General features: G+C 41.0%; 1 protein-coding gene across 1 annotated transcript; it reads left to right on the top strand.

Annotated features, from left to right (window-relative positions):
- The first annotated feature begins 1,069 nt into the window (after nt 1-1,069).
- Nucleotides 1,070-16,104, top strand: evpla (envoplakin a). The gene is made up of 22 exons (XM_005934486.3): nt 1,070-1,269; nt 5,816-5,915; nt 6,006-6,160; nt 6,348-6,471; nt 6,833-6,964; nt 7,098-7,139; nt 7,443-7,604; nt 7,761-7,868; nt 7,960-8,055; nt 8,176-8,286; nt 8,930-9,076; nt 9,188-9,342; nt 9,437-9,534; nt 9,650-9,822; nt 10,074-10,249; nt 10,420-10,558; nt 10,647-10,840; nt 11,181-11,331; nt 11,533-11,616; nt 11,931-12,038; nt 12,123-12,215; nt 12,335-16,104. Exons 1-22 carry the CDS (start codon nt 1,199-1,201, stop codon nt 15,722-15,724), a joined length of 6,009 nt encoding a protein of 2,002 aa, XP_005934548.1. The 5' UTR covers nt 1,070-1,198; the 3' UTR covers nt 15,725-16,104.
- Nucleotides 16,105-16,917: the final 813 nt, after the last annotated feature.

A 16,917-nucleotide genomic window follows, 5' to 3' on the forward strand; every position in this document is an offset into this window, starting at 1 on the left:
AGCCTCAGTTTATTTATAATATGAATTACTGTATGACTTTATGATGTAGTCCACAAATGAAACAGAAGTGGATCCAAAACTAAGCCCTGAGAGACCCCATATGATACACAAACTTTAAATAAGACAAGAGCAGCTCAGAAACCGTACCTCTAATGGGGGTGAGTTATGTAATCACCTAGGACAGACCAGATCAGACACTTTAGGGCTGTTTGATCCAATGTTAACAATCATTAAGAATCACATGTGTAAAATATGGATACATCAGTGCTTTTTCAAATGGCCAGCAGTGGACAACTCCTCTGGAGGAAAAAAGAAATCAACTTATATAGAAACCTTTTAAAAGGGCAGTTCAGCTTCTCTTACAAACGGCTCAGTATCTTGGTCTCTATTTTTAAGGGTTTTGAGGTGTGCAGGACTTTACGGTGATGTTGCAGTGGTCATTTCAATCTTTTATCTACAGTTTATGCAAACAAGACTGTAAGGCCCAATTTCTGTGCTGCTACCTTTAAAACCAGACTGGTATTATTCTGGTATATTATTGGTATTATTCACTGAAGTCTTGAAAGGCCAGAATTATTATTTATTTTTTGGGGTAAACGTGAAATCGAGTTGCCTAATATTATGTATCCTCTTATACGAATAACCTTGAGAGAAACCTTGTGACAAAACTCACCTATCCCTTTAAGGAATCAGATTTGCAGTTCAATACCATTTTGGGTTTGTAGCGCTGGATCATTTTTCAGCTCTATAATTATCCCAAGGGATATAATCTTCACAATGCGTGTGACACACAGAGCCGAGTGAACAGTGCAGGAATGGAGTGTTTCCCTCTGGCTTTCTGAATTATGCATTCCTGCTTTGTTGGTAATTAAAAGACCTGTGCGAGTTTGGAGAGTGTGTCAGGGGCCCAATGAAAGGAAGGGCTGGCCTGAAGAAGGGAAGAAGAGAGGGAGAGTGCAGAGAACAGGTCGGTCCAGTCGTCCTCTGCAAGGTGGATGTTTGGGCGTTGACACACCTGTTAACCTGTTTGGGAGGAGCCACTGGCATTAAACACCGTGGTGACATGAGTGTGTGTGTGTTTGTATACTTCAGTGTGTTTGACAAGAACCAGAGAGAGCAGGAGTCAGAGACGAAGAAGGAGTGAGACAGAGAGAGAGTGAGAGTTTTTACTCAGGATCTCTGCTTGACATCCGCCAAGATGTTTAAGAAAAAGGAGAGCTCCAAGGACACTAAGAATGGTACACTCAAGGTCTCGGGGAAGATCAGCAAGTGAGTTATTCACTGTGGATTTTATGAATGCGTGTATGAGTGTGGTGACACTGTATCTCTGTCATGTTCCTCCTGTTCCTGTTCTTCTAAAGCCAAGAACTGTGTCATGTTTCCTGTGTGTTCTTGCTGCCCTCTTTCTCTATGTGCGTCTGTTTTGTGGTTTATTATATTACAAGTTTAAAGGAGGTTTAAATGCATGTTTTCCTAGGGAATTCCTTCACTGCTTTCAAGTGCTGAGTTATGTGAGAGTTAATCTTTTGGAAAAAGCGAAAGCTAAATACAAGCCAGGGGTCAAGTTTACTTTGTAAACACGATGTGCAACGGTGTCCTGCAAGAGGACGAGTGAAATGAGGGAAATACGACTAAAAGTGAAATTGAAAGATGTTGTCATCCTGATTATCAGGCAGAAATTTACCCTAAACCTAATTTATTGGTGTTAGACCCTTGACAGGTGTCAGATCATTTGTATTAGTAATTTTATTGTACTGGAGGAAAAAAATCATTCACAGAGAAACTTTCTGTCTGTGCAAAATGATTATTGGAGAGCTTTTGTTGCTTGAAGATGTAGGGAGTCCTATCAGGCTAGGCAGCTGTTCAGATCAGATATGGAAATATGACAGTCAGGTGGCACAGGTTCCAAACATTTACTTAAAGCTGACAGCAACCTGCTTTAGAGGATTGCGAATAAAAATGAATTCCATTTGATGCATAATGTGGGTGAGGTCATTTTCATGTGCTAAATATAAAGAGAAGGCTCATGAAGAGCCACTGAATCTAACTCATGGCAAATCTGCCAAAAGTCTCCGGATCACAGATCAGAACGCCATTTAAGTCGCTGCATTCAAAGCGGCGAAGTGGGATGATCACCTTTTTAAGTAATGGATAGTATTGAGGATGGGTTTTCTTCAGGTTTCCTCAGGATCAGTTTCTATTCATAGAAAGAGCCCCACATTCAGCTGCAAAGCCGACCACTTCACCTTTTTGTTCCTGGGAGTAACAAAAGACCGCTGACGTGATCTCACCGTCAGGTGGTGTCCGGCTTGTGCCTTCACCTTGGCTCGGCTTCAGACATATTTTCTCTCTGCTGAGGCGTGATGAGGGCTGGGTTGTCCGTTTTGCTTAGCTGGTTTCTGCCTCTCATGTGGGCGTTGGTTTTTAACTGTACATTACAGAGTGACGCACAGGAAGTGCTGTTCGTTTCATTCAGTCATTTCTATTGTCTGATAATTGTTTATTTATTAGTTTAAGAAAATTTGTGAATTGCAATCAAAGATGATTCCTGGGTGTTTGTTGGAAATGACACGGACAGCTGGAGAGCTGCGATGTATGGATTTGTGCATTAGACATGGCACTGGGACGTTTTTAAATGTTTTTAAAATAAAGGTACAAATAAAGGTAAAAGTGGCAGCTAATGCTCGGGTCAGGCTGAGTCTCCAAGAAGTCGAAAAGCCCAAAGACGTCATGGAAAAATTTGTATTTGTGTGTGTTGAGTCTGGGCGGCTCTCAGACATTCATCTTGTTCTGCTGGTGCCTTTGGTTACATCACAGATTAGAGCGCTGGTTACGCAGGGATTTAATAATGACTCTGCTGACTGTAAAGCACAGATTCATTTCGGCATTCAACATCCATTTCTTTGCTCCAGTGGTCATGTTGTAAAATAACAATTCTTGAACCTAATTTTACTATGAAATCAGACCTTTTTTTTACAATATGAGTTTAGCTTGAGGGGGAAATGAGGGTGTTTGTGCAGAAGATGTGAGATCTTACTATCATCTAAAAAATGCAGGCAAGCCCTTCTAAATTATGCAGATAATCCAGTTTAAACTGGTCTCATAGTAGTGTTTTCTGTAGCAGTCATTCATTTAATAATTTACTAAAAACCACCAACTGTTGAAGAAGAGCAGTTTAACGATTTCTTTAACCATTTTTTAAAAATTGGCTAAAAGCTCAGCATGACCACACAAGCAGCCCACACAAATACTTGATTCATGCTGAGGAAAGCAGAAAGTTCCCCCAAAACACCTTATGAGAAACTCAAAGTATCACCTTACAAGACACTCCTGGAAAACCCTGCACAGCCACTCCTGCACAGGAATATCACACTGCTGCTTGATTTAAAAAAAAAAAAAAAAAAGCACACATTTGATGCAGATACTGTATGTGTCTACATCAATGTATGGGTGTGACCAGTAATTCTTATCTGCTATTAATAAAAGAAAAAAGTGAATAAACCAAAGGTGACAGCTTTAAATAAAAGAGATCAGAAATCAGACCTTTATTCATTTCAGTCCCTACACAGTTCACCTTTATCAAGACAAACTCAGAACTAAATATCCGACATGTAGGAAAGTAAAAAAGTAAAATATAAAGATCTGTATATTACAGAAGACAAACTAGAGATTAAAGCTACTTTTAAAATTTACCTTTAAAAATCCAAATTGAGTGTAATTATTGGAAACATGGCGCCATGCGTAGTATAGCATGTGTTTGGTATGTTTGGCTCATGCTCCTCTGTCTGATGATCACAGACTCTCTTTTTTTCATGTATTTATTTGATCATTTGTTTTTTTAGAGCAAAGAGGATAAATCTCTTCCACAGCCCACTGCACCTACTGTTTCTATAAACAATGGTAACTAAACAGGTTTTTCTTTGACTGCAAAGGTGGGAATGCATACCTGTCCCTCCTGCTGAGTGAGCAGGAACAGGGCAGTCGTTGTGACAGCAGCTGCAGAACCAGATTCTTTGATTTCGTTTTGCACATAAGTGTAATTTCAGCATCAGTGTGACTTTTCTCAGACTGAATCCTCGGCCCACTGGTCATTTCCTCTATAAGCAGTTTTCAAAAGCGCTGACTCTCTTTTAAAAAAGCAGTTAAAAATCGTTTTATTTTCTTGATTTCATTTATTCTTTGTCTTGATCTTTGAGCTTGTTTTTATTATGTTTTTCACATTTAAATCTATTTTACTCTATTTTATGTGCAACACTTTGTGACTACTTATCTGTTAAAAGGGCTTCATAAGTAAACTTACTTACACTGGTTAATATAACCATGTTATTCTTTATAATAACATGGTTATTACCGGTGGGCAGATAGTGATTTTTCATTTTTATGTTAATGGTATAAACAATGAAAGGTGGTGGATTGTCCAATGGTTGTGATCGACTCTGGGCTGGACCAATTACAATACATTCATGTTGAGGTGAAAAGCAAGCGATTTGTCTCATACTTCAGCTAGAATGAAAAAAAGACACAAAGCTGGAGTTATTCTGTGTATTTGTGTGTTTATTCTGCCTCTTCTTCTCTCATCCCTCATCGTCATAGAAATCATACGTATATACCAACAAGACTGTGCATCACTGTCACAACAGCGTTTGTTTTCATTCAAAGGCTTTATGGTTTTTCCTATAATACCTGGTGGGCCGGTCTCTAGTCAAAATACCTGGGCTGATTTTTTGTCCCAGTCCAGCCCAGTCTGACAGCTTTTCATATCTCTTTTCTTAATGTTGACACTGACAGATACACCAAAAAATTGTGCTGCTAAGATTTTTTCATCTGTATTTTTTGAACTGTAGCTCTACTTTAGCAACATTTTTTAAACTTCAGAGACTGCTGTGCAATGTGTAATATGTTGAAAGTTGCCATATTTAGAATGTGTCTGTCTGTGTGTGTGTGTGTGTGTGTGTGTGTGTGTGTGTGTGTGTGTGTGTGTGTGTGTGTGTGTGTGTGTGTGTGTGTGTGTGTGTGTGTGTGTGTGTGTTATAGCATCTTGTTGTAAAATACATAAATCTCAGTTAAATGAGGCAAACCTGGATTTTAAAAAGTCTATTTTTAAACCACACACACATTGCTGAACCAATTATACAACATATCTCCAAAACCCAGTTTGCAGTTTGCAAAAACTTTGATTTAATCTAATTTAACTTTTAACTGAGCTCTACCCCATGATTTATTCAGGCAGTAGATACAAAGCCTCTTAAATAAAACAAATACAATATTTGTCTCCAATCCCAAAGACTTCACCTTCATGGGTGTAGCTAATCTCTCAATGGAATGTCTTCCTCCTCCTCATTTTGACAATCTTAGTCATTGCTTTGCTTTACTCCGAGCAGCGACACAATCAACTCAAACACTGACAGAGGGAGTGACAGTCAAAGTTCAAGAATGGGTAGAATTTAAGGAACGTTTTGGGTGTGGTGCGAAGGGTGGAAAAATCCTACTCCATCCTAAAAGATCTGGAAACTGTGCAGTTTGTGCAAAATAAAAAACACTGAATGGAAAAAATAAAAACAAAAACACCCTCACTGTGCAGATTTTTTTTATATAAAGGATGACCTGGGGATGTGAAGTTTGTCCACAAATATAAATAAGTCTTTGTTGGTAGTGAGAGTGCTCATAAAAATGCACACCATAAGGTTTGACTGTAATCAAGCTGTTAATTATTCAAAACTTCTGCGTGGGAGTACTCGTATACTTACCAATTCTGTATCATCCCTGAACTGATGTGTGCTGCTGTTCAACCTCTGACCTTTGTTGTCTGCTGCAGGTCACAGGCCACCGACTTGGCCTTGCTGATCACCCAGATGCAAAAAGATGCAGACTTGGTGGAGAAAAACGTCCTCAGGGCTGAGGAGCTGCTTGCTGTGGTAAGAACAAAACAAAACCTCTAATTTTATGAACGATTGCCTTCATTGCTTTGTAAAAACGTCACCTTATCTGTTGTCTGCCTTTGACAGGATTTTGAAAATGACAAGAAAGAGCTGCCGTACCAGCATCAGAGGGAGATCTCAGATGAGCTGGGTGAAGCTGAGGGCCTGCTGAAGAAGCTCTTCATAGATGTTGACAAAGCCAAGAACCTAAAACATCCACAAGCCACAGACATAGAGAGCGAGTGAGTTCATGCAGAATAAATACAACACAGAAGATTTGCAGTATACCTGGTCCCTCCTCTGAGAACATACTGAGGATTTTAAAACATTTTAGCTGTTTAAATATCATTAACTTTGAACTCATTGGAGCTCCACATTAACCACAGTTGTTTGTTTCTTTGTGTCTTTTCTGCCCTTTGATGTCTCCAGTGTCCTTCATCTTCATGAGCGCTGGCTGAAGGACTGTACCGTCTACAGAGACATCTACGAGCAGATTGATGATGTGTCGCGGATGCCCTTAATTGACTGGGGGCCTGTTTTAAGTGAGAAGCAAGTAAGTACTGTTACACTGTCTGAACATCCACGTCAGTCTTTCATACTCTATTAAATATTAATGCTCTTATTGTCAACAAAAAGGACAAAAAACTGCTTTAAAACTGCTGCCACCAACAAGTATTTTCCTCTGTAGTCAGACGCTCTGTAACAAAAACTGTTCAAACTTTGAGTCGCACTGTTGCTTATTTGAGCATCGTAGAGAAATCAGACTCCTTTGACATGATGTCAGCAATCTGTAATTTCTATGTAATTCTATCTATAGTTCCCTTTTTAGCTAGCACTAGCCTGGCCACCCTGTCCTTTGATATCTCATCACTACATTTCCATGAACTGCTTTCTTCTGGTGTCTGTGCTTTCAGAAACTGGTGGATGTGGAGCAGTTTGGCCCTAGTATGGCTGATCTGGAGAAGCAGATTGCTGCTCACAACATCGTACACAAAGAGATTGACGCCTACAACACGCAGCTCTGCCTCGCTTCTGCTGGCAGCAAGGTCTGCATGCATGATTACACAAGAACACATGCTTGCATGATGTGTTCTACTTAAAACTGATTGCAGCTTGTGTCCTTTATTAAGCAAAAAGCATTTCAAACAGCCGCTCACATTCGCTGTCTTGTTTTTTAAGGAGAAATACGACGCTCTGAAAAAACAGTACAACAACTTATTGGTGAGTTGCTTCAGTCACTTAATGTTCAAAGATAAACACAAGTCTTATTTCACTTTTGGTTTTGGCAGTGTAAAAAGCTGTGAGGCAATTTTTCTATTTTTTGTTTTTTTCTTTGTTGGAGAAAAAATGAAAAATGTAAATTTCTGCTTAAAATTTCCCCCAAAAAAGTAAAAAAAAATTAAAAGAAATTAAAAAAATCAAAAGAAAGAAAGAAAGAAATAATAATTATTACATGAATAAATGAATAAAAAATTATTTTAGGGGTACTCATTTGTCTTTCCATTTTAATTTATTTCTCCTAAGGACAACTCCAAGTGGCGCCGTCACTACCTTAATAGCCTGTACGAGTACATGCAGGGCTGCAACAAGGAGCTGAACTTCCTGGCAGAAGAGCAGAATAAGATCAAAAAGCAAGACTGGAGTGACCACATGTTGGACCCTCCTGACGTTCGGAGGCAGTATGAGGTTAGGATTAATGCGTTTTTAAGTCAGATGAAAAATAGAATTGAAAGGCTCACCAATCACGAGGTGTGGCCTGTCCAGTGTGACAGAAGTTGTTTTGGTTCTGTACCTGGATGAATTCACACATAAATACATCAATTTTGATTTGATCTCATTTAGAATTTCAAGAACAACAGTCTGCTGTCCCACGAGGCCGAGGTGAACAAACTCCAGGACGAAGGCGAGAGACTTGTTGAAATGAAGCACCCCGCAAGCGACACAATACAGGTACTTGAAAAGCCCGTTAACAACATCAGCTTCACTCTTTCATCCTGAATGCTGTTTAAAGGTATGTCAACTCCCTTCATTATATTTCCAGGCTCAAAGAGATGATGTACGAAATGAGTGGCAGAAATTCCTCAATCTCTGCATCTGTCAAGAGACGCACCTGGACAGCGTGGAGGATTTCAATAGGGTGAGACAGAGTTCATCGCAATGCAGTGCTCAGTTTGCAACCTGTTCTGTCATCACCATTTGCAGATTTTATGCATAAACTCAAAACAAAAGAAAAAGTGTGCTTTGTTCCGTTTTTCAGTACCAATATGACAGCGAGCAGCTGTCAGAGTCGCTGACCAAGCTCAACAGCACCCTGGACCCCAAGACTCTCAGCAAGAAGAGCAAAACTGAGAAACTGCTGCAGCTTGAGGTACGTCCAGCCACCAGTACTGCAACTCAGCACACATAAGAAATTCAGCTTGCACCCCTCTTTCAAGCTAGCAGTGAGGATTTTAAAAAAGTGAATGAGAAGGAGATTTGGATAGAAAATGAGGCACTGGGGCGGGCAAAGCTGGAGACAAGGAGACTCCAAAGTCCAAAAGTAAAACAGGGAAAGTCTCCAAAAGTTGATTCTGTTCAGTGGAAGCCTAAAAAGGGAAATTATAAAGTCTTTGAGTTATATTTATTGAATAATTCTCAAAGTTTATTTATTTATTCATATGTAAATGGACATATATATGAGAAAATATAAGGTGTAAACACAGCAGACTGAAGGAAAACTGTTAATTTGCTGGGCAGGTCACATGAAACTTTACAGTTCTGCCAATATACACCAGAACTAACAAAAACAAATACATAAAATGAGTTAAAGGTGCTCACACACCTGGTTTGCCACCACCCACTGATTGAGATGTGTTATAGAGCAGTCTTTCATTGCCACGGTACTGAAATCAGGAGGAAACAGAGGTTCATTTTGTGGGATATTACACTAAGTTTGTTAAACCCAGCAGAAAAATTATGTGAAAAGATATGTTTGGAATCGTTTTTTAATCTTTGTGTGTTTTTCCTACCAGGCGGAGGAGAAAGATGTGCAGAAATGTGAACAGCTGCTGGCCGACCTGAGGAAACGCAGCACCACCATCGCTCCACTGAAACTGCGACGTACGACCCCCAGCAGAGCCATCACTGTGGAGTCCCTGTGCGACTGGGAAACAGGCACGGTGGGGAACAATTTTTGTCTAAATGTAAAACGCTAACTGCATGTGGCTGCAGTAAAAAACAACAACTTTGAAAAGTGACTTGTCTGACTGAATCAATCGTTATTTTTTTAGGATTCTCTGCAAAGAGGAGACAAGTTCACCTTAAAATCAAACTCAGACGTTGCGAACTGGAATGTCATTTCCACTGATGGAAAAACTAAAAAATTCCCAGGAGTTTGCTTCCAGATCCCACCACCTGACTCAGAGGCCATTGATAAAGTGGACCTGTAAGTGCTGACAAGCTTTATTATTAAACAGCTCAAATGGCACATCCGACGTCTGCCCTTTATTTGACTCCGCCCCTTTCTTTTTGTTCATTAGTTTGGGCCAGGAGCTTGCAGACATCAAGAAGAGAAGAGCCGCTCTGGCCGACTCCCTGAAGAATAACAAATCAGAAATCTCCAGGGCCCAGCAGTTAGGTTGTTGTCAATTAATTAAATGCATAAGTGTCCTCATTATATGCAATCACTGCATCTTTAAACCACAACTAAAGTGAGATCAATCATTTAAAAAGCTCTCCTTTTCCTCCTTCAGCCCCAGTGTCTTCTGCCCCCATGGACCCCAAAGTAGCAGCCTTCTCTCAGCAGCTGGACAAGCTGGACAATGACCTGGCCAAAGCTGAGGAGAGCATGCTGAGCCGTCTGCGAGCCCCGCTGAGCCGCAGTGATCCCGCTGGTGATCTGGCCAAAAGGATGAAGGAGCAGGAGGTGAGAAAAAACACAAACTAACATCAGCACCAGCTAAATATCATTCACCATGTGACACCAAGAAACTAAAACAAACCATATAAAAGTCATTATTTTGCTGTTATTATCCTCGTATATGTGTGTATGCATTCATACCCTATACAGCATAAAGGGATTCTTCACTCCTGCAGACTGTCAGCATGAAATGATTATGCTGTGAATTATACTTATATCTGATGTTTAATGGAGGGTTGTATGGATGCTCTTTACAGCAAACTGCTCAGACACTACAGGCTCTACAGCAGCAGCAACAGGCTGCACAGGCTGGCATGCAGCCCCTGCTGGCTAAAGATCCCAACGGGACCTCTTCGGGACTGCCGCTCAAACTCAGTGCTGCCAGCAACAAGTCTGACAACCTTGCTGCACTTGCTGACCTTTACAATAAGAAGTAAGAGCTTGTTTTATGGCGGTGTTTGATTTTGGAACAACATTTTTAAAAACTTAAATCAGTTTTTCATTCTTCTATCCATCTTTGTTAAGTTGTGTTACTTGAGTAGATGATCTAGATAACAGATAACCTTAGTATATTTAGTAGTTTATTTATCTTCTTTTCTGCAGAGCAAATGCCTCACTTAACCTGGAGAAACAGATCAAGAAGGTGGATGGTCTCGTCTCCGGCTTTGAGAAAAGGCTGAGTGAAGATGGTCCGATCCCTGATGGCCCAAAAGCAATTGAAACCCGTGCTGAGGAAATTCAAGTAAGGAAGTCTTGACCATACAAATTTGAATTCTCTTGCATATCTCTAATGTTCACTTTGAATTGAACATCTCCTTTGTGGTGTTTAGAGCCAGCAAAAGTCTGTGGCAGCTGCTCAGAATGACATGAAGAAGCTCAGCAAGGATCTGGAGACCACAGAGCAGCTGTGCAGCTCTCTGCAGCAGGACTACCAGGAGTACTGCCCGGACATCCAGCGCCAGAAAACAGAGGTCAAGCAGCTACAAGCACGTTATACCAACGTTGCCAACCAGCTGAAGGAGAGGTGAGAGTCAGACTGTGAACACATCATCTCAGTCCCTTCAGCTTTATTAGAAAGACAGACTACAGTGGTTTTCCCTCATCAGCCTTTTAAATCACTTAAATCAAGCAACAAGGAAGTGAGGAGTACCTTTACGATTAGATTGGGTATTTGCAACCTGCAATGGGGTTCATCTGTACTTCATCTATAAATCTATATACATCTATACATAACCTATAAAAATGTGCTACTACACTACTAAAAGGTAAAACAGGTTTCATTACATAAGGCGTTTCTGTTGTCATAATGTACCTAATACACCAATACCTCATAATGTGCCTAATACCTCTCATATTCCTCTCAGAGAAAGCACCTTACTCGAAACTGCAGGAAAGAACCAGGAGTTCCAGAGCACATGTAAATCCCTGAACTCATTCTTGGACAACCTGCCAACAAACAAGATAAGCCCCAATGACGATCTGTCTCAGATTGCTGCTAAGAAGAGCTCTCAAGAGGTGAGACTGTCTTCTGATTATTTACCTTTAAGTATCACATAAAGAATAAAATAACAAACTGGCTACCCACTCCACACATAATGTCTTTTTGATTTATGGATGTATAAACATTACTCTCAATATGAACCTGTAGAAATTCACTGTGATTATGACAGGACAGTAACTTTAGGTGATTAATATTTCTATACCTACTCATTGCAGAGGGTGATGGACGACCTGACGCGGAAGGAAGCTGACATGGAAAAGGTGACGAGCCTCTCTCAAGACCTGCAGGATCTCCTCAATGTAAGACTCCTAACTTATAATAAATAATATGATACAATAATTTATGGAACCATGGTGTAGCGGTACAACCCTGGGAGGAAATGCTAATCCTGGGGCTAATGGGACTTCCCTCAGGAAGGGCATCCAGTGTAAAGACAAATGTGTTGAAAGCTAAAAAAGCATAGAATGCATAAATGCATTTTAGGCAACACAGAAAGTAAATTAATACATTTTAATTTTAACATTAGCAGACATGGGTCGTACTTAAAGAGTTTGAAATAGGCAACAAATGACATGAAACAATTCAAAGATTTTAAATCTTCACGTCTCTGCAGGAGTACGAGACCAACGTTGACACGTACAACAGTACGCTTGAGGACGCCGGCGCCACCGTTCCGAAGAAACCACGTATGCCCACACTGTCTGAGGCTATTCAGAAAGAGGTAATGTCTGTGTGTTTTTCAACATGATACACACTTCTCACATTTATTTATAGATCGAGGTGACATGAGGTTTGCTTATTACAGGAAAAGAGTCTGGTGAACCGCTACGCTGAAACAAAAGCTGAAAACACCCAGCGCCAAAAACAGATGGGCCTGGCTAAGAATCTCATATCACGAGTAAGAAAACAGTGAATGAATTTATTATCTTTTGTATGCATTTAGATTATGCTTTCCATAAAACTAAAGCTACATTGCAAATAATATTACTTTGAATAAATTTGCTTTTCCTGCTGCAGAATGAAGAGACAGTTCAAGCAGTGGCACAGCAGCAAGTGCGGTCTGAAAGGAGTACTTTTGAGTTAGATGGTCTGGTAAAAGAGCTGGAGGAGGAGAAGGAGAGGAGGACTCATGCTGAGACAAACCTGAGAACTTTCAAAGACAGGTTTTTGTCTTTGAAGAGTCGCCGTGGAGTTGAACGTGTCGAGGAGAAAGAAGTACTAAAGTACTACCGTGACCCAAAAGTGGAAAGTGATCTGAGGGCTCTGCAGCAGACGCTACATGAGGAAATCATGAAGCGCACCACCATACAAACTGAGGTTGAGGTTACAAACACAAAAGTCACCACCCTGGCAGAAACCGTAAAGAGCGCTCCACCAAAACTGGTGACTAGAGAGGTGACAGAGTTTGAGAAAGATCCCCAGCTGGATACAGAGGCTGCTAAGCTGAGAGATCAAATAACGAAGATGAGAGAAGAAATTCAGATGAGGGATGGGGAGCATATTCAGATGAAGACAGAAGTAACAATTCTCCAGCAGAAGAGGCCAACAATCAAAGAGAGGGTGGTTAAGAAGGAAGTGGTTAAAGTGGAGAAAGACCCAGAGATGCTGAGAGCAGTGCAAACATTTGAGACAGAAATTTCTGACGAGAGCAAAAGGACCAAGCTCCTCAATGATGACATCTTCCAAACAAGGAGTCAGATAAATGCACTAGAGAGGCTGATTCCTAACATTGAGCCTAAGATAATCACTAAAGAAGTCAAAAAGATTGAACAAGACCAAGACCTAATCAACGAATCCCAGAATATTCGAACAAGCCTGGAGGAAGAGAGAATTGAAAACAACTCTCTGGTCAATGAATTGACGGTGCTCCACAACCGTTACAGAGAAGTTTACGAATGGAAACCCAGAGTTGAGGTGAAGGAAATTGTTAACGAGATCTACAGGATAGACCCAAACACAGAGGTGGAGATAATGCGGCTCCGCAAAGAGATACAAGACTACAGCAAGCAGCGCTCTGACCTTGAAAGAGGGCTCACCAAGGTGACAACTGAACTCAACATCATTCAGTCAGAGAAGCCAAGAATTGAAACAAAAGAAGTTTTCCAAGAGGTGGTTAAAGAGGAAAGAAGCCCCGAAAATGAGAGAGAAATTCAGAGGCTAAATGACCAGGTGCATAATTTACACAGCAATTACGACTCCCTCCAAGACCAGCTGAGAATGCTCCGGCAAGAGAGAGATGAGTGGAAGGCTGAAAAGTCAAAGGTAGAGACCCAACTTGTCACCAGAGAAGTTATTAAGTATGAGCCCGATCCACTCCAAGAGAAAGAGTTTGACCGCTTGAGAAATAATGTGCGGGAAGAGACACAGATTCGGCGCACCATTGAAGAGATGGTGTTTGACCTGAAAAATAAATACATCCAGTTGGAGAGACAGAAACCAGAAGAGAAGGTGGTTCTCCAAGAGGTTGTTCGTTTGCAGAAAGACCCAAGGCAAATGGTCGAGCACGAAAGGCTTAGCAGGAACCTGGATGAAGAAGTAACGAACCGGCGTCAGTTTGAACTGGAGCTACAACAGTTAAGAACAAAGGTGGAAGAGAAAGAGAGGATCCTCAGAGAGAGTGTTGAACGCCAAAAGAGGATTCAAGCTGAGTCTGAAGTCAGAGAGATTAAACTGCGTATCTCACAGCTGGAAAATGCCCCACCACCTGTTGAGGAAAACATAGTTGTCGAGGAGGTGCTCAAGGTGGAGAGAGACCCGAAACTGGAGAGGCTGACAAGCAGTCTGCGGTCAGACATGGACAAGGAAACCAGTGATATTCTGAGACTGCAGAGAGAAATCCGTAACATCAACATAAAGCTTGAAATCTTGCAGAAAGAGAAGTCCAGTGAGAGGACAGTCTACAAAGAGGTTGTCCGTGTTGAAAAAGACCAGGCAGTTGAGGCTGAGAGGGATCGCCTGAGAGAACAGGTGTCTCAAAGTAAATTTGCCAGACAAGACCTCGAGGATGAACTTAGACGTTTCAATGACAAAATCCATTTCCTAATGAACAGCAAATCTGCTACTTCAAGAGAGGAGACAACCCTGATTATGAACCGAGATGCCTTACAGAGAGAGAAGGAAGACCTCACTCGTGAACTTAGATCCCTTGATGGCAAGAGGCACGATATCAGCCTGTCCTTCCAGCAGCAGAGCCGACTGATGAGTGAAAGAACGCAGATGAGCAGACAGAGAAGCATTAAGATGGAGTCTGATGTCATGCGTTTGGAGAGGGACATCTTGGACGAAAAAGACAAGATCCATCAGCGAGATAGCATCATCCGTGAGCTTATACAGAACCTACAGAGAGAGGAGAGTGCAGAAACAAGAACCAAAGAGACCAATGTCTCTACAAAGATCACAATTTTGGACCCAGTTACCGGCAAAGACATGTCTCCTTATGATGCCTACCTTCAGGGCTTGATTGATCGTCCGCAGTACATTCACTTGCAAGAGCTTGAGTGTGACTGGGAGGAGATCACTTCATTGGGACCTGATGGGGAGATATCTGTACTCCAGGATCGCAAGAGTGGAAAGCAGTACTCCATCAAAGATGCACTGAAGGAAGGAAGATTGACAGAATATGATCTGCAACAGTACAAACAAGGAAAAATTCCCATCTCAGAATTTGCCCTGCTAGTCGCTGGTGACAACAAGAAGCAGTCCCAGTTCAATTCAATCACCCCAAAATCCACCACATCACTCAATTCAGCACCTATTAACCCATCTGCTGCCAAAGAAACCTACCCAGTTGCTGGAATAATAGATACAGACACTGACACCTGCTACACAATACGCAATGCCACCGTGAGTAAGCTAATTGATTCCACAACTGCCCAAAGACTTCTGGAGGCTCAGGCATCAACAGGAGGAATCATTGACATCAGCAATAAAGGGAGATATACGGTTCACAAGGCAGCAAACAGAGCCCTCATCGAGGATAGTCAAATCCAGAGACTGCTCAATGCACAGAAGGCTTTCACTGGAGTTGAAGACCCTGTGACCAAAGAGCGTTTGTCTGTGGGAAAGGCTGTTCAGAAAGGCTGGATGCCGAAGGACACTGCCATTCGCTTCATGGAGGCTCAGCACCTGACCGGAGGGCTGGTCGATCCAGATACCGGTCACAGAGTTAGCATCTTGGATGCCGTTGGGTCCAGAATGATTGACAACACAATAATGAGAGACCTGGAAACTGAGTCCGCCTACATCAAAGATATTATAGACCCAATCACAAAGGAGAAAATCAACTACAAGCAAGCTCTGAATCGCTGCAGGAAAGACCCAAATACAGGCTTACCAATGCTGCCTGCCTCTTCCAAAGGGTCTGGTTATAGTCCAGTGTACAATTCGACTAGATATGCAAGATTTTAGATATGTTTACTTTTTGGAGACATCTTTTCTATACGAAATCCATACATTACTTATAATGGACATTTTGACTCAGGAAAAGTCTTCTACTGCAAAGCTTTCTCTCTAGCCAAAATAACTGCTGCTGAGTTTTTTTGTTTACTAAAAATGTTTGATGTGGGCAGATTTTTCTTTTTTGGTTTAATTTAAAAACAGTATAAATGAAGTTTATCTTTAATATTAATGTGTTATTAGGGATACTGGGACATGGTGCAATGGTATTTGCCAAGATTAATTGATTCTGTATTACTCATGGGTTTTCTTCAAAACTGTTCATTGAATTTTATCTTGTTTGATACCTTATAAAGAAACAAATATCAATAAAATAAATTATAATGGTTAAAGTGTATGGACTCTCATTTTCAATGCTATGCAGTCTCTAAAGTAAAGAAAAATGCTATGAAAAAGTATTTACTTCATCTTGATTTCTTAGTTTTTTTTATATATGTCAAACTTAAATGTTTCAGATCATCAAACATCTTTTAATAGTAGAAAAATATAATATAATCGTGTAATAGAGGTCATGCCAAAGTATCTCAACAAGATTAAGTACAAGACTTTGACTTGGGCAGCCCAAAACCTTCTTTTTTATTTGCTTATTGAGATATTCAGAGGTAGACTTGCTGATGTGCTCTTAGTCGTTGTCCAAGTGAGCTTGGGCTTCAGTGAATGAACTGATCGTCCATGTCCTGAAACAGCAGGGGAGCCCCAGACCATCACACTACCACCACCATGTTTGACTGTCGGGTTGATGTTCTTTTTATGAAACAACTAGATGCAACAGGACACAACCCTTCCACCAAGTTTATCTTTTATCTCATCAATCCACAGAATACTTCCCCCAAAGTCTTGGGTATCAGTAAGATGTTTTTTTGGTAAATATGCAGAGACTCTCTGTTACTTTTGTTCAGCGGTGGTTTTCATCTTGGAACTCTCCCATCTTTGTCCCGTATTTTTCCCGTTGTTGAATCAATAACACGGACCTTAACTGTTGTTCTGGGTTCTTTTGTGAAATCATGGATGAGTCGATGATGTGTTCTTGGAGTAATTTTGGTTGGCTGGCCACTCCTGGGAAGGATCACCACTGTTTCCTCCATTTGTGAATAAAGGCTCACAGGGTTGTTCACTGGAAACACTGCCTTAGATATATTTTTGTA

Source organism: Haplochromis burtoni, unplaced genomic scaffold (assembly GCF_018398535.1).
Source record: "Haplochromis burtoni strain Fernald_Lab_line unplaced genomic scaffold, NCSU_Asbu1 Contig_181, whole genome shotgun sequence".
In the NCBI taxonomy this organism is placed as follows: Eukaryota; Metazoa; Chordata; class Actinopteri; order Cichliformes; family Cichlidae; genus Haplochromis; species Haplochromis burtoni.

What these genes read in the sequence shown, in the direction of transcription:
- evpla (XM_005934486.3), top strand. Translation starts at nt 1,199, where the DNA reads ATGTTTAAGAAAAAGGAGAGCTCCAAGGACACTAAGAATGGTACACTC. An exon ending in TCGCTTCTGCTGGCAGCAAG is followed by an intron (nt 6,965 to 7,097) that starts GTCTGCATGCAT and finishes TTGTTTTTTAAG; the next exon opens with GAGAAATACGACGCTCTGAA. An exon ending in CTAAGAAGAGCTCTCAAGAG is followed by an intron (nt 11,332 to 11,532) that starts GTGAGACTGTCT and finishes TACTCATTGCAG; the next exon opens with AGGGTGATGGACGACCTGAC.